Here is a 22251-nt window from a genome sequence, read left to right on the forward strand (position 1 = left end):
CGATGTTCAGGTCTGTCACGCTGACACACACACACACACACACACACACACGTAACATAAATTGCAACAAAAAAAGGCACAAATTGTTTTGATGTCAGGGACGCCTTGGAGAGGGATTTGAAAACGAGACGTGGAAACTCAGCTGGCCTCAACAACCGATTTCACCCAAAAATAAATTAAATGTATCACAATATACTGTAAACGCGTTGCCTTCTTCGGAAATGGCGATCTGGATTTCGCAAAGCAAAACAGTAAACTATTCAGTGGTAAATCGTACAGAGTGCTTCTAACTCGAATAGAGTACACGTGGTCCCTACTATTACAAAAGAAGCAGGGGATATGGTCAGACTTTTAATAAGAAACCCGACTGAAAAAAACGCCTGGTAAGTTTGTGTACCAGTTCAGACCAGCTTCCAGCTTGACATGGTTTGACCAACTCAATCTGTCTTTCGAAACAGCGGGTAGCTGGTTGACTAGCTACCCGCTCAGACAAGCTACCAGCACTAGCTGGTTGACCAACTCATACCCAGCTAGACCAGATTTATGACCCGCTTGGCAAAGCCGGTTGACCAGCTCATACCGGATAAACATTATTATCCACGCACATGACTTCATTCAAAAACCATATTATCCTCAACACTACCAGGCATTAGAGCAGGGCGTGCACGTTTTTTTCTCCCGTTACTCAGCCATACATTAAAAAAAAGAAAAGATTATTTTAAAAAGTTGATTAAACAACTATTTTCAGTCTATATTAGCTATTAATTCGCCTAGCATCTCATCTTCAAGCAGTGTATTATCCAGTAACTTGGGATGCTCAGACAAGTCGGCCACCAATGGCTGACATGGGACGAGAGACCACCCTGAGGATTGTTTCCTACAGGGCACCCTGTAGCCTAGTGGCTATGGTACATGACTGGGTGCTACACGCCCCGGTGTAAGCATGATACGATCCGCACAGCTGTTTCCCACGAGCAAGACCCTTAACCCCGCATTGCTCCAGGGGGGATTGTCCCCAGCATCGCCCAATCAACTGTAAGTCACTTTGTACAAAAGTGTCAGCTAAATATAAACAACGAGAAATATATGAATTGAACTATAGGGCACACATATTTTACGCATGCACGTATCATTGTTGTTTATGGGAAAACCTAACTAGAGTGCACGTGAATAATAATCACCACATTACCCATCGTTCTTTCCGTAGAGGATACGCCATAGACTGTAGGGTCATTTGGGACACTTCAGTTGCTGTGTCTACCCTCACCACCGGTCATAGTAAGATTAATTTACAATGAATTGTCCCAAATTCACTGTAGAAATAAGCATGTGTGTATTACAGTTTTTTACAATCGTTTTCACTCTTGTCTCAATACCATGTCCACTTTTTCAAAACACTTAACACATTCACCATATCATTAGACTATGTGAACTAAACTGTGGATATTTTTGCATTGCTTTCATACTAAAGGCATTCAATCACCACTTCTTCCAAAATTCATGAATACCTCTCTCAGTCAGTGTTCACTACCAGCAATGTTTGTACAAATACAGCAAATTTTGCAGACATTTAGATACTCTGTTCAAAACAGTTAACTTTCAGTTCAAAACCCAATACAATTCTGATCAAGGAAATATGCTGCATTTTGGCAGAAAAATGAAACTATATGCTTGAAATACGTAAGACAGATCATTCTGATTTGAGCAGAAAGTTTATTCAGTTTATTCTTTTTTTTTGTTTGCAGCCTTGTTACCATCTATACAAAAGTGATCATACTTGCATTGAAATGTGCATGTATATAGGGTAAATATAGATGTAGTTGTCACTGAAGAGATTTATCCACTATTACTGCTGTATATGTACTGTTGAAACACCTGGCTGTCATTTCAGTGAACAACCTACCCAGGTGTTTGTTGTTTGTGCCCCGTTACCACATATACAAAAGGGGCCACCTTTGGATTTGCATTTGCATTCTTTAGCCTTGGTGGGGAAAATGGATGCAGCCAGAGGTAGAGGAAGAAGACATTGTGGAAGAGCAAGAACAGTTGTGTCTGATGAAATCAGAGCCACAGTCATTGATCATGTGGTAAATCATGGTCTGTCCCTGAGGGAATCAGGTTGAGGGTTCAACCAAACTTGCCACAGTTGCTTCAATAGTGAGGATTTTCAGGCAAACCAACAGGTACTATACAGTATTTACAGCATTCTGACTGAAGGAGTTCAATTGATGTGTATATTACAGCAGTACTGTGATTTGAGAAGTCTCCAGAAAAAGCAGATGTATCAGTGCACATTTGTCTTTGACTCACTACAGGACCCAGTGGTTACCTCACACAGTCACACTCTGAGGGTGTCAAGGAACTCAGGTACCAATGGGAAGTTTATGAAGGTATACAGAGGTGTGAAAAAGTTTTTTTGCATGTTTGTCACACTTAAATGTTTCAGATCATCAAACAACACCTGTTCTCAATCAAGAAATCACTTAAATAGCCTGCCTGACAAAGTGAAGTAGACCAAATGATCCTCAAAAGCAAGACATCATGCTGAGATCTAAAGAAATTCAGGAACAAATGAGAAAGAAAGTAATTGAGATCTATCAGTCTGGAAAAGGTTATAAAGCCATTTCTAAAGCTTTGGGACTCCAGCGAACCACAGTGAGAGCCATTATCTACAAATGGCGAAAACATGGAACAGTGGTGAACCTTCCCAGGAGTGGCCGGCCGACCAAAATTACCCCAAGAGCGCAGCGACGACTCATCCAAGAGGTCACAAAAGACCCCACAAAAACATTCAAAGAACTGCAGGCCTCACTTGCCTCAGTTAAGGTCAGTGTTCATGACTCCACCATAAGAAAGAGACAAAATATGGCAAAAAAGGCCTGCATGGCAGAGTTCCAAGACGAAAACCACTGCTGAGCAAAAAGAACATTAAGGTTTGTCTCAATTTTGCCAGAAAACATCTTGATGATCCCCAAGACTTTTGGGAAAATACTCTGTGGTCTGACGAGACAAAAGTTGAACTTTTTGGAAGGTGTGTGTCCCATTACATCTGGCGTAAAAGTAACACCGCATTTCAGAAAAAGAACATCATACCAACAGTAAAATATGGTGGTGGTGGTAGTGTGATGGTCTGGGGCTGTTTTGCTGCTTCAGGACCTGGAAGACTTGCTGTGATAAATGGAACCATGAATTCTGCTGTCTACCAAAAAATCCTGAATGATGTCCGGCCATCTGTTCGTGACCTCAAGCTGAAACGAACTTGGGTTCTGCAGCAGGACAATGATCCAAAACACACCAGCAAGTCCACCTCTGAATGGCTGAAGAAAAACAAAATGAAGACTTTGGAGTGGTCTAGTCAAAGTCCTGACCTGAATCCTATTGAGATGCTGTGGCATGACCTTAAAAAGGCGGTTCATGCTCGAAAACCCTCCAATGTTTACAACAATTCTGCAAAGATGAGTGGACCAAGTTATCGCAAACGCTTGATTGCAGTTGTTGCTGCTAAGGGTGGCCCAACCAGTTATTAGGTTTAGGGGGCAATGTTAGGGGGCAATCACAGGGCCATGTAGGTTTGGATTTTTTTTCTCCCTTAATAATAAAAACCTTCATTTAAAAACTGCATTTTGTGTTTACTTGTGTTGTCTTTGAATAATATTTAAATTTGTTTGATGATCTGAAAAATTTAAGTGTGACAAACATGCAAAAAAATAAGAAATCAGGAAGGGGGCAAACACTTTTTCACACCACTGTATGTGATGGTTTAGGACCACCACCTACATGAACAGATGTCACTTCTAGATGCAATGGCTGCTGGGTGTATGGACATAACAGTGGAACACATCCAGGGCTGGATAAGGCACGCAAAAAGATGTTTTCCTGGGTGTATAGCAAGAGATAACATTCGGAGTGATGTTGATGAAAATCTATGGCCAAATGCCATAGGACAGGATGGATGGACCAGGCCAACAGTAGACGTTTGATACTGATAGGCAAACAATATATGTGCAAATTACTGTACATAGTGAAAATATTGCTTTTTGGGATGTATTTGTTATTGATTGCAATGTATTTTGAGTAATTGATTGTATTGTATTTTTCTTTTCTGAATTACAGTATATTGCACTGTGAGAACAAACGTCAAAATACTGTAAACCCTCTGAAGAATACTGTTGCTTTTGTGATTTGTTTCTTTATCATATATTGTTTTACATTACACAGTAAAAATTGTTATTCTGGGTTTCCAATATAGTAAAACATTAATTAATTAACAGTTTACTGTAAATTTACCACACTCAGTCATGACATCTATTGTGAGAGGCAAACCAACAGATCAAAAGTTTCTTTAGCTGCTTGCCTTGAAATATTTGTGGATGCAAAAATAGAGGAAAGGGAAACACATAATATATATATATATATATATAGCAATGCTCCAAGTTGTTTGTGTTTTGTAGTTCATTGAACATTGAGTGACAATGTAGTGTTATGGGAGAAAGCATATGCTATAGTTATGGCAGCATGAGTCACTTTTGGGTGAAATATGAAGTGTTTTGGTGGTTGAAGTGCATTTTGCACCAAAGGTTAACTGATGTGCTCAGGTGCGTGTTTCAAAAGCACACTGTGTGAAGAGGACATGGTATTGAGACAAGTGTGAAAACGATTGTAAAAAACTGTAAAATAGTTGTGACCCACAGTTGAATTCACTAGGCAGGAGCAGATACCCCTGGTAAGCATATGAATGGTGCCTTTTTTACTATTTCCAGACCGTCGGGTGCGAAATCACTGCGGTCAGATAACGTAGAGAAGCACATGATCGCCAGCAGGGGGCGACAAACTCACTAACGTGCAACCATGACCACGCTACGCTACGTTCGGTGCTCTTACCTACTATTGATTATAAGTTGTTTGTAACTTGCATACTCTATAGTAGGCAAGTGTGCTAATTGTGCACCAAAATTTTCATCTGCAACCGAAAAGGTTGGGACTGACCATGTGATTTTCTTATTTCGATGTGCATTGTACTAAACAAACCCCTTAAACAGTTTAGAATTTTAGAATTTTTTATATTTCAATATATCGAATCCAATAGCATTTACAAACTTAGCATTTACACAAAAATACACAGTACATGGCCTAACGGTGGGAGAAATCTGTGGGTTTCAGGGAAAACAATTCTTACTCGCATGCTACATCATATAGGCTAGTTATTGCAGCAGGATTATATGAGACAATTCGGAAATATTTTAGCTCTTGGCTTATTACCATGAAAAAATATATACATCTTAGTTCAGCAGTTGTTCAGCTATAGGCAGGCTATCCAGATGTATGTTATCTGGTATAAGTTATACACAGAAATAGCCTACTGAATTTACCTATAGATAAAATGTATATGGTTTTCAAAAATTACCGATTAGTTCAAATTAATCTCACAATTTCAGTTTTCTGGATATTATCACTCGTTAATACCAGTTTGCTCAAAACTACAACCCTGTCCTAATGGCAACACAGACTTGACTGGGGACTTTGTGCGAGGTCCGCCCAAACCACTTTGAATTAATTCCAGGGTGGCGGTGTTGTCAGGTGGTATCGTCTGATTCTCCTCTCAGTATCTGTAGCCCCATCGCCCAGTGAAGCATTCGCAGTTAGAGAATCAGCAAAGTAGGACGCCATTGGATTTTGGATTCCGAAGAGGAGCTGTTCCAAAAATCAGGTATAGTTTGATTTATTTGAAATAGTGAGTTTTAACGTTATCAATCTCGGTATCATTGTGTGTGGTCATCTCTGAGATCCGAAAGTGAAAAAAAAGTAATCTAAGGATCAAAAAACTGCATATTTAGGGTCGATTTGCAATGATAGCGCAGTGGCTAGACATGTGATCAAGGGCACAACTAAGCATGTGTATGGAGCTTAACTATCATACTTCTCTCTCTCTCTCTCTCTGATTAAACAGCCCCGGGTTATGATCAGGTGCCAAAAATTACTGGCTTTGGAATGTTTTATTTTTTTTAACAAATTGTACTTCCTTTCCGACTGGTGTGTCCTATGTTAGATACCTAATCAAAAATAACAGCAGCAAAATGCGCAAACGGAAAACCCCTCTTTTTACATATAACAACAACAGCAACGTTTAATTTCCTACAACATGTTATGCTGTGTAAAATTAATATTTCGAAATATGTTTGAGACAAAACTTGGGTTGCACTCGTTTGCCAAAGTTGAATGACATGGCAGTTTATCGCTTACCTGCTATGGCCACGTCATTAGACTGCGCTTTTGTTCTTGCGCATGTGACTAGTCATGTGATCAAGGGCACAACTAAGCATGTGTACAGAGCAAAACTATCATATTTCCTGGTGCCCTCTGTGGTGGAATTTTCCCCCATAGGTTTATATTGCCTGCATCAAATTGCAATGCAAAATATTTATTGTCAACATATCAAACTGTCTGGGGTTGCATTTTGTTCGAATGCCCATAAAACTGACTTTTGCAAAGTTTTGGAAAAATTCATTGAGATTTAGAGGTGCAACGCAGCATGTGAAATTCTGTTTTCGGAGCTTACACCGCGTTCCAAATTATTATGAAAATTGTATTTAAGTGTCATAAAGATTCAATTTTTTGTTTTTCAATTAAACTCATGGATGGTATTGTGTCTCAGGGCTCTTTGGATCACTGAAATCAATCTCAGACACCTGTGATCATTAGTTTGCCAGGTGAGCCCAATTAAAGGAAGAACTACTTAAGAAGGACGTTCCACATTATTAAGCAGACCACCATTTTCAAGCAATATGGGAAAGAAAAAGGATCTCTCTGCTGCCGAAAAGCGTGAAATAGTTCAATGCCTTGGACAAGGTATGAAAACCTTAGATATTTCACGAAAACTTAAGCGTGATCATCGTACTGTTAAGAGATTTGTGGCTGATTCAGAGCACACACGGGTTCGTGCAGATAAAGGCACAATGAGGAAGGTTTCTGTCAGACAAAAACATTGGATTAAGAGAGCAGCTGCTAAAATGCCATTACAAAACAGCAAACAGGTATTTGAAGCTGCTGGTGCCTCTGGAGTCCCGCGAACATCAAGGTGTAGGATCCTCCAGAGGCTTGCAGTTATGCATAAACCTTCTATTCGGCCGCCCCTAACCAATGCTCACAAGCAGAAACGGCTGCAGTGGGCCCAGAAATACATGAAGACTAATTTTCAAACAGTCTTGTTCACTGATGAGTGCCGTGCAACCCTGGATGGTCCAGATGGATGGAGTAGTGGATGGTTGGTGGACGGCCACCATATCCCAACAAGGCTGCGACATCAGCAAGGAGGTGGCGGAGTCATGTTTTGGGCCGGAATCATGGGGAGAGAGCTGGTCGGCCCCTTTAGGGTCCCTGAAGGAGTGAAAATGACCTCTGAAAATTATGTGGAGTTTCTGACTGACCATTGTCTTCCATGGTACAAAAAGAAGAACCGTGCTTTCCGTAACAAAATCATCTTCATGCATGACAATGCACCATCTCATGCTGCAAGGAATACCTCTGCATCATTGGCTGCTATGGGCATAAAAGGAGAGAAACTCATGGTGTGGCCCCCATCCTCCCCTGACCTCAACCCTATTGAGAACCTTTGGAGCATCCTCAAGCAAAAGATCTATGAGGGTGGGAGGGAGTTCACATCCAAACAGCAGCTCTGGGAGGCTATTCTGACATCCTGCAAAGAAATTCAAGCAGAAACTCTCCAAAAACTCACAAGTTCAATGGATGCAAGAATTAAGAAGCTGCTATCAAATAAGGGGTCCTATGTTAAAATTAAAATGTAACTTGACCTGTTAAGATGTTTTTGATTGAAACAGCTTTTGATTTCAGTAAATATTACCTCCTAATGCTGCAAATTCAACAAATTACCATTTTCAGCTCTTTACAACCTATAAAATGTTTTGAAACTAATAATTTGGAACAGTGCATTTAACGTTTTTTATTTTAGAAAAAAATACTGTTATCATTAGGAGGTTTGTTCAATAACATTCAAATTATATCCTAACAGTTGATGACTTAAAAATTATGCTGACTGTCATTTGAATCGACTATTTAGGAAAATCAGAGAAAAATATCATTTGCATAATAATTTGGAACACAGTGTCATTTCCTTTACAACATATCAATCTTTGCAGATTAATAGTGTTTTTATTTTTTTTAAACACAATACAAATGTATCTCAAAACACACCCAAAAAAACGAACAGAACAAAAAAATATTCCAAAATGTGCTGTAGACCCAGACATTACATGCAGCCACAAGAAACCTTCACCTTGTGCCAACCTCTGCAGATCAATCAAGGCTGACATGGCAACGCCTTGTGCAACGCTCCAGGCCATCACTGGAGTTTGCGCTGCAGAGGCTACACCCAGATACACAAGACACAGCTGCACAAATTTGCGGTAGTCACCTCGCTTGTAGTCGAGCACTCCTGCAGCACACATGGTGAGCTCAGCACGCAACTCGCCAAGGAACGGTGGTTCGGCGTCTCCAGGATTGTAGCAGGACAATGGGCTGCTGTGATCATGTGGCAGCAGGTTCCAGTTGTCCCGCAGACGTGTGAGGTAACCTCTGGTGAGCGTGACGTCTCTACCTTGAGGTCAGTGAAAATGTGGCTGAGGAGCACCTCACCGATGTGGTGCCGGCACCCAGACCAGAGCAGCGGTCGGCCCAGTGAGAGCTGGATGGCAATGCAGGCTGCCGTAAGATGGCCGGTGTTTGACACGGTGGTATCAAATGCCATGTTGACAACTTGGTCAGCGCAGCACCATTCCTGCAGCAGCTTGCACGTGAGCCGGGCGATGATTGTTCCAAACGCCTCGTCAGTCCCCTTCATATATGCTGGCACACCAAGCAGTTTGAGCCGCTCTGCATCTCCGACCACCACTGTCAGACGCTCCTCCAACTGGTGCACATTGCTGAGCATCGGCCTCAACTTGTTATCCCAGTGCAGGGCGCACATGGGAGGTGGTGTCCACTGCTCATGTTGTTCTTCACTAATGGCCTCCAGCATTTGACGGCGCGATCGGTCTGCTGTTGTGTAGGATGTGGAGACATTTGCCCAATTGTCACCTGACTCAGCTATCAGCCTGCTGCACTGACGTGATCTTCAACCTCGTAGCCAGTGACACAAGACTCGTCGGCTAAGGATGTCAGGTGGAATGAAGGCTATCTGCGTCACTATCCTCATCACTTTCACTTTCCAACATCACCATGCTGGACGTTGCAGTCATCTCCTGCTGCTCCTTGGTAACACGTGCTAACCACACTCCTGTCGCCGCTTGACCTTGGATTGCAGCTTGGCATCAAACGCACCAAATGTGGCCACTCTGTCGCCCTTCATGCTGGCCAGGAAAGCAATGTCCTCTGGATCACGGATCAGCTCTTCGGCGTTTGGAGACCACAGCGGGAATGTGGCGTCCAACCTGTGCTCCATTGCGTCCACCTGTCGAGCAGTAGCCTCACCGGAGCACCTGGCCTGCGGAATGCGTCGTAGCTTGTTGTTGGCATCAACGAGCGCCACCATCTTGTCGCATGCGCCGATCGCTCACCATTGGGATATTGGCCTTGCTGTAAAATGGCCGCACCTGCTCCAGGACAACCTTAGCCGCTTCAAACTGTGACAAGGCTCCATTCAAACCAGGTCGCTTGGCATGCATTTGGTGATGTGATGAAACGTAGTTGGTTTGTTTACAATGGTGTGTTACTATGCTAAGCTAACACAGTGAGTGCTAGCTAGCTAGCCTGTAGACTGGTGAGAACGCAGTTCCCCATTAATAGAGCCTACTCGTGTCACTGAAAAATAACAGCTGATCTGAAATATGATTAGTTGTTGAACTAATAAGTATACTCCATAAAAACGTTAGCCATGTTATGTCATAAAATAGGTAGAAATATCTGATATTTCAAAGAATCACTGACCTTGACATGCTGCCATGTGTCTTAGACTTCTTCTTCTGTTGGCATCCAGTTTATTGGTGCAAATTCCGTTCTTGTCAATGTTCTGTCTTTTATAAATTATATACACTGTATTTAGCTCAATTTGGGGGAAATGTACTTTTATTCTTCTTATAGAAATTATAAGATATTATGCCATCTATTAAAGAAATATTTTTCTTTGTTGTGCAAGGATAAAGAAGCACAAGTAAAGATACTATGTATAAAACATTGAAACCAAAGCACAAAGTGATCGCACCAGAGAAAGACAAAAAGAAACCCTCATTTGTCATGGCTAGCCTGGTTAGCCAAAAAAGCTAATGTGTGGTTGCACCTCTAAATCAACACGCATTGCAAAAATATTTTGCATGTGTTGTTACAACATGAAATGGAACACTTTTAGCACCCAGACAGATCAATATGCTGAACTTGTGTATTTTGATGCACCCTACTGTCTCTATATATTATAGCAGAGAACAACAACAGGGCCTACATAGAGGCTAAATTGTTCCATGCTTAAATGCATCCCTATGGGAAAGTTTCTTACAATGAGCTGTCGATCTGTACATTCTTATTGGGTTTGCATGAGTTGCTGGATAGCCTAGATTGTTAGTTACGAAATGGAAGGTTTATTTTAAGGCAGGGAAAAAAGCAGTCTACCTCGCCGTTGTTCACCATCGCACATGCGCGGTGTCTTGAAATCGAGTGCTTTCTCTGGCTTTTCTCAGGGAGGAACAGTAGACTCAGGGAGGAACAGTAGACACAGGGAGGAACAGTAGACCAGCGCAACTACGCACGCTCACGGCACTTCCTGGCCTCTCGTACGGCTAAGCTTTACCATCTTTGAGCCAAGTATTTCACACATCTTCTCTCTTGCAAACATGACGGATCCAATGAGACACCTGCAGGATGCGTCCGAGGGGCGGGGGGGGACATCCGTCGAGAAAGAGGTGCCCGGCCCAAACGGGACGTCCGATGGCCCGGGGGCCTCCAACGGCGTGGCCAAGCCCGCCACGACACCCGACCCGTACACCAACGTGGACCTGGGCGACGTCCCCATTCAGCACGTCCCCATCCGCCTGGACGTGGAGAAGCTGAAGGGCCAGATCAAGTCGCGGGCCAAGGCGGTGCCGACGCGGCTGCGGAAGATGCACACCCAGACCAAGGAGCCGGAGGCCAAGCTTGGCGGGAACGCTGCATCAGCCACGATGACCTCTCCAGTCAGAAGGGTGAGAGACTAACTGCTGTGTACTCTGATGCTCTTTAGAAACACAAATACTTTTTTCTACCAATTGCATCTACAGGACAGTGCTGCCCGTAAGTATTTGGATGATGGCACAATTTATTTTTATTTTGGCTCTGTACTCCAGCACATTGGATTTGAAATGAAACCGTGAATAAGGGGGGGGGACAAGGGGGGGGGGGAACTCACCTGTAATTTGAGGCCATCTACATCCACACTGGATGTCGATCCATGGAAGAATTACATCCCTTTTCATACAAAGTCCCTCCATTTCAAAGTAATTGGACAGTTGGCTTCTTATCAGATTAGGGAGTTGCATTCAGTTGCTTGGTGCAGGTATAAGAGCGCCTTCAGTATCTAGTCTTGATTCTAGGCTTTTGGTTGCCTTTGGAGTCCGTTATTGCATTTTATCAACTTGAGGACCAGCCAGAGTTGATCCAATGACAGTCAAGGAAGCCATTATGAGATTGAGAAAACTATGCGTTTGCTGGAGTACAGAGTACATTACGAAGAAGGTGTCACAGTCCAAATACTCACGGACTGCACTGTATAGCGAACCAACAACCTTTGTTAGCATTGTTAGCACAACACCCCACCAGCTGAGCCATAGGACTGCTACATGTGGTTTATTTGTAGGGGTGGCCTGTAGCGTAGTGGTTAAGGGAAATGACTGGGATACACAAGGTCGGTGGTTCTAATCCTGGTGTAGCCACAATAAGATCTGCTCAGCCGTTGGGCCCTTGGGCAAAGCCCTCAACCCTGCATTGCTCCAGGCATATGTGCTTTGTGTTTAGTCTAATCAACTGTACGTCGCTCTGGATAAGAGCATCTGCCAAATGCCAATAATGTAATGTAATGTAATGTATTTACAGACTGAGAGAGCGAGCAAGAGAAAGAGAAAGAGAAAGAGAAAAAGAAAGAGACACAGACCAGCAGCATTGGCCATGATGACCTCTCCCATGACATCAGCGTTTGTGATCAGCGCTCCGCTGCTGCTCATCCAGCAGACCTGTGTAGAAGAGAGCAGGAAAATATTCCTCACCCTGGACAACAACTATTTTGCAGAGCAATATGAGCCGATCATGAAAAGTCTCACCAACACGCCTATTAAACTCTATTTGACGGAGATAGATAAAAAACCTGCTGAGGTTACAGAGGCAGGGCATAAAATTCTGTATATATGTGCAAGGTTTAAGGAGGATGAAGCAAGGAAGAGATTAACGTGGGGAGAGGGCAAAAGTGCAGAAGACCTAATTACAATTTTAAATGAACTTTTCCCTTACGGTCAAGGAGCCTTCGTCACAGTTGTGTTTCCTGAAATATGTGTAAAGACGTCCTGGGGTTACGACTTTGTTCACAAGTTTGAGAAAAAGGTTCCAAAAAATATCGGTGTTGGAATCCCAAGAGTAGAAATCGATTTATTTGTTGATATAAAAGAGGACAAAATAAAGTCAGAAATGGAAAGCGAGAGACACAAGGTTTCAGACCTTGTAATGCTTAAAACCACAAACGACATTTTCTTTAAACTTGAAGGGAATGATCTGGCACTGTTCTCACCTGAAAAAAATGTGTGGATTAAAAATAAAGACGAACTTGATTCAGTTTTAGAAATGATACAAAAAATGAAAATTCAGGAAGCCGAAACAGTTATATTTCTCATAAAAGCACACCGTGGGTACGATAAAAGGAAAGTTTTTGATGCGGCGTATAGAATCTTGGGGACAAAAAAACGGCACGAACATCAGCAGATTAAAATCGGAGGTCTGCCTGTGAAGTGTCAAGAAGAGCTCATAGGACAACTAAAACAAAGCCTAAATTGGGAATCCATCTATAGGGAGAGACCTGATGTTCTTATATACTTAACTGCCGAAGAGTTTAGGGAGAATGTGAAAAAGAAAATAGAGGGGGGATACGGCAGACAGTATTGCGCAATATTAAACAATCAAGGTAAATTTGAAGTAATGAATAATTTGAATAAATTAAATGAAGCCATGACTTCAGCTAAATACATTTCTTTACAGGTCATTGGCCATAGTAACTTTGAACAGGATTATGCCAGCGATTTACCAACAATCTGTGGCCTAAGACCTAAAGAAATGGCAGTTGCAATAAAAAACCTATTCACAGGGATTGACGTTTCAGACCTGAATAAGAAACGAATTGAATTGGTACTGTACACCTGTAATTCAGGCACCACACTTGGTAAAAAATATGTTAAAGAAATGCTGGATAACCTGAAAGGAAAACTCCTTATTCAAGGAGTTATATCCTTTGTTGGATGGGTTTCACAAGAGGGAATAAATTCTCTGATTACTGTGCCTGAGCAGGAGAAATGGTATGCAGAAGATGTCCTTGCGGGAAATTTGGAACTGAATACTTTAAGAGACGATATAAAAAACAAAAAAAATGGCTTAGATATGTGGCAACTTGATCGCAGTATGTCTGCACATGAGCATGCCGTATACGGCAGGTTCACGTTCCGGACCAAATGGGACGGCAAAAAACACAAAACATTTCCAGTTCTCCCAGCTACAGAGTACGAGGTCTACAAGTTAACACACAAGGGCTGAATGTCACACCTTTGGTGCTCGACACAATACTGTAAGAATCTGTGTGCAGATTCATGCCCTTTTCCATTTATTTTCTCTCATATCTATATGCTTATGGATATGCTTATATATTAAGTTCAAGTGCCATTCTTTGTTTCCATTTACTGCATGAAATGAAATAAACACAAGGAAACCTTGTTTTATTATGCTTCTTGTGCAGAATCTGTCTAATAAACTGAACTGAACTGAACTGAACCATGAGTAGTTCATTTTTTGGAATTACCTAAATGAGCTTTCCTTGACACTTAGCCACAAATCTCTTCAAGGAATAGATTTCTTTAGTATCCATTCCTTGTATTTGGTTACAGTGGGTAGTCTGTGGGAATTCAATTTGAAAGACAAGCATGTGAAAAGTTGTGCAATTTTATGTTTTAAGGAATATCCATACAGCTAATGATGGGAATGAAATGCCTAATTTCCTTTGATAAACAAATTATTAAATGGGAAACGTCTCATATTTCCATGTTCAAACAAAATATTCTGCCAGGGGAACAAAACACAAAAACAAAAAAGAAAATGCACACCTTGTTCAGTGAGGTGCAGACCCTGGAATCTTGAAAACTAAATTCAAAAAGAAAGGTTGCACACTCTTAATTCCGATGCAGTCATTTAATTGCCAAGTTGCCTTTATCAGGGCTTTGACACAACAACCAACTGGCACACACACACAGGCTCCCAGAACAGCCACTGACTTCACCTGTGAGACAATCGAGATCACATTATAGACTGGGGCAAGTCTAAAACACACACACAATTAAACTGTCCGCAGCACTTGCACTCTAAAGCCATGTTTCCTGACCTAGGACCCACAATTCCTCACTACCTGTGCAGGTGCCTTCAAAGTGCAGGTAATCCACTGTGAAACACCAGCAATTAAAATGTACACTAGTCACAGTATCTGCTACACCGGTTCATAAAACATGTACATTACTGAATTCCTTACTTTCGTAAAGTAAACATGATATGATTGATTAGCTCAATTCTGACAGATTTGAACAGGGCTTTGAGCTCTCGTTCTCACACACACACACACACACACACACACACACACGCACACACACACGCACACAGACTTAAGCCTGATTTATACGAGTGTTGAATGCCGAGAATGACGCATTTTCAATGGAAAAAGGTGAACAGGACACCATCTCAGTGTCCGGCACCTGTAGAGTGTTATGTCGCAGATCAGTCATACTTCGTCGCAAAGCGTTGATTGGTCAGCCAGATGGAACACTGAAATTCATTGTCACGGACAGGCTCCGCCGTCTTTTCAAAAACTTAAACAACAGAACCATTACCGCACACCTTCCCCAAAGTATAACTGGAAAACCTCCGTGCAACATTATTATTATATAAATCAGGCTTTCTACACTCACTCACTCACTCACACACACACACACACACACACACACACACACACACCTTTTAGATAAGGAACTGTCTGATGGTTGCCACGGACACCAATTGCCAGCTTTAATTGCCAATTTTATTAACTTAGCTTGGTCTTAGCTGCTCAGACCCCTGAAATCTGCATTTGAACGTCTTGTTCCTGTATCTGCGAAGTGGTACTGCCACCTTGTGGAAGATTACTGAAATATTCCTGAGCGTTCAACAACACATTGAATGTGCACGGCAAGGTTTAACATCGCACTGGCAGCGAGAGAGCAGTGTGTGCCGGTCAGCTGTCTTCCCACCGCAGCCCCCTTGAGGCAGATACAGATTGATTGACAGTGTAACCTGCCGAGAGCAGACTTTTAAAAAGAGGTTGCTAACCACTGAAGGAGAAGGTTTACACCCGTTTCTGCAGACTCCAGGTGTGTCGCGAACCGCTAACCGAGCATACGAAGGACGCACCTGTTTCTGCAGACTTTCCGTGTTCCACGCACTGCTGACCACCGCCATCCCCCTCGCCTGCATCAGGACCTGCAGGGCCAGCTCCAGGGCCTTGTTCTCCCCCACGACCACCGCCATCTTGCCCTCCACGGATGAGTCTGTTACAATAACATCAGTCCGTTACATTACCGTCGGGAGTCCATTACAATACTCCTAATAGTCTGTTACAATAACATCAGTCCGTTATGTTGACTCCAGGGTCCGTTACAATGCCACCACAGACTGTTCTAACACCATCAGAGTGTGGCACAAACTCTTTCGTTTCATTCCTGGGTATTTCTGGTGTTGCTCCTACAGCGGTTGGACCGTTTGTTGCACGTGTAAGGGTAATGTCCTTAATTGATTCTTAATTGACAGTGTGTGTTAACATAACGACAATGACATGATTACAAATAACTTTTCAGTGTTAATCCTTATTACTATTAGACCACTTTCTGAATTAAGTGCTTGCTAGGAGTCTTTCTCTGTCTCTCTCCAGCAGACAGACAGCCTTTGACCTTAATGTCTCTGCTTCTCAGCTAGCACATTCTGGTCAGACAGGAAGTTCAACAAGGGGTATTCAGAAGACAAAATACTGATAAATGTTCGTGGCCAGCTTCATGTCTTTTTGTTTTGGTGAAGCCCCCCCTTGTGGAAAAGTGTGTATAAGAGTCTTACTATGTCTGATTAAAATCAGAACGCCGGTAAGCTTTCTCACTTTCTGTTAGTTCTTTGCAAATAATTACGAAAGTTAAACTCATGTATACCTATCGTTTTTACTGTTTCATCAGACGATGCTCACCTGTGAAATGTTAAAAAGGGCATTTTTCCCTAACACACGTGATAAACCTTTCTCCGCGATGCGTGCCGTTCTCACCGTGTCTCCCGAGAAGTTCCACCACAGCGCCCGGCAACCGGCGGGACAAAACTCGCCGTCACGTCTCCTTGGACGAGCCTCCCGATGTTCAGGTCTGTCACGCTGACACACACACACACACACACACACACACACACACACACACACACACACACACACACACATGTAACATAAATTGCAACAAAAAAGGCACTAATTGTTTTGATGTCAGGGACGCCTTGGAGAGGGATTTGAAAACGAGACGTGGAAGAGATCATTCCAAACTCAGCTGGCCTCAACAACCGATTTCACCCAAAAATAAATTAAATGTATCACAATATACTGTAAACGCGTTGCCTTCTTCGGAAATGGCGATCTGGATTTCGCAAAGCAAAACAGTAACTAAACTATTAACTAAACTATTAGCTAACTATTAACTAGTAACTAAAACTATTCAGTGGTAAATCGTACAGAGTGCTTCTAACTCGAATAGAGTACACGTGGTCCCTACTATTACAAAAGAAGCAGGGGATATGGTCAGACTTTTAATAAGAAACCCGACTGAAAAAAACGCCTGGTAAGTTTGTGTACCAGTTCAGACCAGCTTCCAGCTTGACATGGTTTGACCAACTCAATCTGTCTTTCGAAACAGCGGGTAGCTGGTTGACTAGCTACCCGCTCAGACAAGCTACCAGCACTAGCTGGTTGACCAACTCATACCCAGCTAGACCAGATTTATGACCCGCTTGGCAAAGCCGGTTGACCAGCTCATACCGGATAAACATTATTATCCACGCACATGACTTCATTCAAAAACCATATTATACTCAACACTACCAGGCATTAGAGCAGGGCGTGCATGTTTTTTTCTCCCGTTACTCAGCCATACATTAAAAAAAAGAAAAGATTATTTTAAAAAGTTGATTAAACAACTATTTTCAGTCTATATTAGCTATTAATTCGCCTAGCATCTCATCTTCAAGCAGTGTATTATCCAGTAACTTGGGATGCTCAGACAAGTCGGCCACCAATGGCTGACATGGGACGAGAGACCACCCTGAGGATTGTTTCCTACAGGGCACCCTGTAGCCTAGTGGCTATGGTACATGACTGGGTGCTACACGCCCCGGTGTAAGCATGATACGATCCGCACAGCTGTTTCCCACGAGCAAGACTCTTAACCCCGCATTGCTCCAGGGGGGATTGTCCCCAGCATCGCCCAACCAACTGTAAGTCACTTTGTACAAAAGTGTCAGCTAAATATAAACAACGAGAAATATATGAATTGAACTATAGGGCACACATATTTTACGCATGCACGTATCATTGTTGTTTATGGGAAGACCTAACTAGAGTGCACGTGAATAATAATCACCACATTACCCATCGTTCTTTCCATAGAGGATACGCCACAGATTGTAGGGTCATTTGGGACACTGCAGTTGCTGTGTCTACCCTCATACGCATGTGTGTATTAAAATAGTTGCGACCCACAGTTGAATTCACTAGGCAGTAGCAGATACCCCTGGTAAGCATATGAATGGTGCCTTTTTACCATTTCAATCGTGGATTTCCGGACCGTCGGGTGCGAAATCACTGCGGTCAGAGAACATAGAGAAGCACATGATCGCCAGCAGGGGGCGGCAAACTCATCAAATGGTAAATGGTAAATGGCAGGCAATTATATAGCGCCTTTATCCAAAGCGCTGTACAATTGATGCTTCTCCATTCACCCATTCATACAAACACTCACACTCACACACCGACGGCGATTGGCTGCCATGCAAGGCCCCGACCAGCTCATCAGGAGCATTCGTTAGGTTAGGTGTCTTGCTCAGGGACACTTCGACACAGCCAGGCAGGGGATCGAACCGGCAACCCTCCGACTGCCAGACGACTGCTCTTACTGCCTGAGCCATGTCGCCCCCATGTCATCAACGTGCAACAATGACCACGCTACGTCCGACTCGGCGCTCTTACCTACTATTGATTATAAGTTGTTTTTAACTTGCATACTCGCTAGTAAGGGCGGCATGGATGGTGCAGTGGGTACACTGCCGCCCCACATCAAGGAGGTCCTGGGTTCGAATCCCCGTCGGCCGGGGCCTCTCTGTGTGGAGTTTGCATGTTTTCCCCGCATCTGCGTGGGTTTCCTCCCACAGTCCAAAGACATGCAGGTTAGGTTGACTGGAGAGTCTAAATTGCCCATAGGTATGAGTGAATGGTGTGTGTGCCCTGTGATGGACTGGCGACCTGTCCAGGGTGTATATCAGGATAAGCGGGTTAAGATAATGGATGGATGGATGGATACTCCATAGTAGGCAAGTGTGCTAATTGTGCACCAAAATTTTCATCTGCAACCAAACCGAACCGGGACTGACCATGTGGTTTCCTTATTTCAATGTGCATTGTACTAAACAAACCCCTGAAACAGTTTAGAATATTAGAATTTTTATATATCGATATATCGAATCCAATAGCCTTTACAAACTTAACATTTACACAAAAATACACAGTACATGGCCTAATGTGCGTTTCAGGGAAAACTATTCTTACTCGCATGCTACATCATATAGGCTAGTTATTGCGGCAGGATTATATGAGACAAATCGAAAGTATTTTAGCTCTTGGCTTATTACCACAAAAAAAATTATACATCTTAGTTAAGCTGTTATACAGTAAGTTATACACAGAAATAGCCTACTGAATTTACCTATAGATAAAATGTATATGATTTTCAAAAATGACCGATTAGTGCAAATTAATCTCACAATTTCAGTTTTCTGGATATTACCACTCGTTAATACCAGTTAATACAGTACAACCCTCTCCTAATGGCAACACAGACTTGACTGGGGACTTTGCGCGAGGTCCGCCCAAACCACTTCGACTTCATTCCAGGGTGACGCTGTTATCAGGTGAGGCAATTTAGAAGGTTTAGATCTAAACATAGTCCTGTTTTTCCGTGCCGATGACATTCTTTTGACTCACCTGTCAGTATCTGTATCCTCACCTGCCAGTGTGACGCATTTGCAGTTCGGGAGTGAGCAAATGAGGATGGCATCGGATTTTGGATTCTGAAGAGAAGCTGTTGATTTCCAAAAATCAGGTATAGTTTGATTTATGTGTTTTAACGTTGTCAATCTCGGTATCATTGTGTGTGGTCACCTCTGATATCTGACAGTGAAAAAAAGTTATTTAATTAAGGAACAAAAAACTGCGTATTTAGGGTCGATTTGCAATGATAGCGCAGTACACACGCAGTACATCTCTCTCTCTCTCTCTCTCTCTCTCTCTCTCTCTCTCTCTCTCTCTCTCTCTCTCTCTCTCGAAACTAGGAACACTTGTTTATTATACAGACCCTGGTTATGATTAGGTGACAAGCCAAAAAAAATTCGCTTTGGAATGTTTACTTTTTTTCGAACAAATTGTAGTTCCTTTCCGACTCGTGTGTCCTATGTCAGATACTTAATGAAAATAACAACAACAACAAAATGGGCAAAAGGAAAAATCCTCGATCAAAGCAGCTCCACAAACCTGTTTACTGAGACGCGGTACTGACGTTTTAGTTTTTTTAGAACTCGTCAAACATCAAGGAGGAATTCAGGTCGGGTCCTGAACTGCACGTCCGTAAACCTGATACTCATTTCACTGACCTGTAATGATGCCCACGACACTTTCCTCTATTTATTTATTTATATATATATATATTAATTAAATATCAGTAAACACTGATTTATTTTTGGAGAGTTTTTCTAGTCCTGATCATTTAAAATGATTTTTAAATGACTTTTTCAAATGTATTTCCCTTGCACACAGGAAATACATTATTTGTCCAAAAGAAATTATCACGTCTTATCTTTGCACCCTTTTGATTGGTTCATCTGCTGAAGCAGGTCATTACCCTGCGTTTTTGTGACTAGACATGTGATCAAGGACACAACTGAGCATGTGTAGGGAGCTAAACTATCATACTTCCTGGTGCCCTCTGTGGTAGAATTGTCCCCCATAGGTTTATATTGCCATCACTGTCTCTATATATTATATACTTGGTAAGCAGAGAACAACAACAGGGCCCACATAGAGGCAAAATTGTTCCATGCTTAAATGCAATGGGTCCCTATGGGAAAGTTTCTTACAATGAGCTGTTGATCTGTACATTCTTATTGGGTTTGCATGAGTCGTTGGATAGCCTAGATTGTTAGTTACGAAATGGAAGGTTTATTTTAAAAGGCAGGGGAAAAAAGCAGTCTACTTCTCCTTTGTTCACCATCGCACATGCGCGGTGTCTTGAAATCGAGTGCTTTCTCTGGCTTTTCTCAGGGAGGAACAGTAGACTCAGGGAGGAACAGTAGACTCAGGGAGGAACAGTAGACCAGCGTAACTACGCACGCTCACGGCACTTCCTGGCCCCTCGTACGGCTAAGCTTTACCATCTTCACCAGCTTTACCATCTTTGAGCCAAGTATTTCACACATCTTCTCTCTTGCAGACATGAGGGATCGAATGAGCCACCTGCAGGATGTGTCCGAAGGGCAGGGGGGAGCATCCGTCGAGAAAGAGGTGCCCGGCCCAAACGGGACGTCCGATGGCCCGGGGGCCTCCAACGGCGTGGCCAAGCCCGCCACGACACCCGACCCGTACACCAACGTGGACCTGGGCGACGTCCCCATTCAGCAGCAGGCGGTGGTGTTCGACAACGACGGCACCATGGACAAAATCTTCGACGAGGCGCAGACCGTGCGCCAGGAGGTCCAGCTGATCCGCCTGGACGTGGAGAAGCTGAAGGGGCACAACGCCCGCAGCCTGAACGAGCTCTCCGACAAGAGCGCCGACCTCCGGAAGGACTCCAACGCCGTCGCCGGGCAGATCAAGTCGCGGGCCGAGGCGGTGCTGACGCGGCTGCAGAAGATGGACGCCCGGACCAAGGAGCTGGAGGCCAAGCTCGGCGGGAACGTCGCCGCGGTGCGCGTGGCCAGGACGCAGTACATGAGCCTGAGCAACAACTTCCGCGACGTCATGTTCGACTACAACGAGGCCGAGATGTCCTTCCGGGAGAGCTGCAAGGCCCGGCTGCAGCGGCAGCTGGAGATCGTCGGCCGGGAGGTCACCGGTGAGGAGATCGACCAGATGATCGAGAGGGGCGAGTTCAACGTTTTCACCGACGACATCCTGACGGAGGGCAAGACGTCCAAGTCCGCGCTGGACCAGATCGAGACCCGGCACCAGGAGCTCCTGGACCTGGAGAGCCGGCTGCAGGGCATCCACGAGATCTTCCTGGACGTGGCCATGCTGGTGGAGGAGCAGGGGCCCATGATGAACAACATCGAGGCCAACATCCAGAACACGGACGCCGCCCTGCAGGAGTGCATCGTCAAGCTGGAGAGGGCCAAGAGGTACGACAAGAGCAACCCCTGCAAGAAGATGTTCTGCGGCTGTTTCCCGTGCTACAACGACTGAGCTTGGTTTCGCAGCGTGTGGGAGAAGATGAACGGAAAGTTCCGGAAATATAGATTGGGAGATGGGGGGGGGTGGTGGAATCAGTGCATTGTGAAGCTGGAAAGGGCCAAGAGGTACGACAATACAGCACCCCTCAAGAAGATGTTCTGCAGCTGTTTCCCGCACTAGGAGATGATGAGCAGAAAGTTCCGGAAATATAGAAGGGGGGGGGGGGGGGGGGGGGGTTAATCAAGGTTTTGTAAAAGACCTAATTGAAA

The 22251-nt window shown here is 43.5% G+C and overlaps 1 protein-coding gene across 2 annotated transcripts; it reads left to right on the forward strand.

The window, feature by feature from the left end:
* Nucleotides 1-19433: 19433 nt before the first annotated feature.
* stx11b.1 (syntaxin 11b, tandem duplicate 1) lies at nucleotides 19434-22180 on the forward strand. Of its 2 annotated transcripts, XM_061241813.1 has the most exons (3): nucleotides 19434-19452; nucleotides 19555-19643; nucleotides 21027-22180. In XM_061241813.1, the coding sequence occupies exon 3, from the start codon at nucleotides 21029-21031 to the stop codon at nucleotides 21992-21994; it is 966 nt and encodes a 321-aa protein (XP_061097797.1). In that variant the 5' UTR covers nucleotides 19434-19452; nucleotides 19555-19643; nucleotides 21027-21028; the 3' UTR covers nucleotides 21995-22180. The 2 variants fall into 2 exon arrangements, with proteins under 2 accessions (XP_061097797.1, XP_061097798.1); XM_061241814.1 differs by lacking the exon at nucleotides 19434-19452 and having other exon boundaries at nucleotides 19514-19643.
* The last annotated feature ends 71 nt before the right edge of the window (nucleotides 22181-22251 follow it).

The sequence above is a fragment of the Conger conger genome, chromosome 5 (assembly GCF_963514075.1).
Source record: "Conger conger chromosome 5, fConCon1.1, whole genome shotgun sequence".
In the NCBI taxonomy this organism is placed as follows: Eukaryota; Metazoa; Chordata; class Actinopteri; order Anguilliformes; family Congridae; genus Conger; species Conger conger.

What these genes read in the sequence shown, in the direction of transcription:
- stx11b.1 (XM_061241813.1), top strand. Translation starts at nt 21,029, where the DNA reads ATGAGGGATCGAATGAGCCACCTGCAGGATGTGTCCGAAGGGCAGGGG.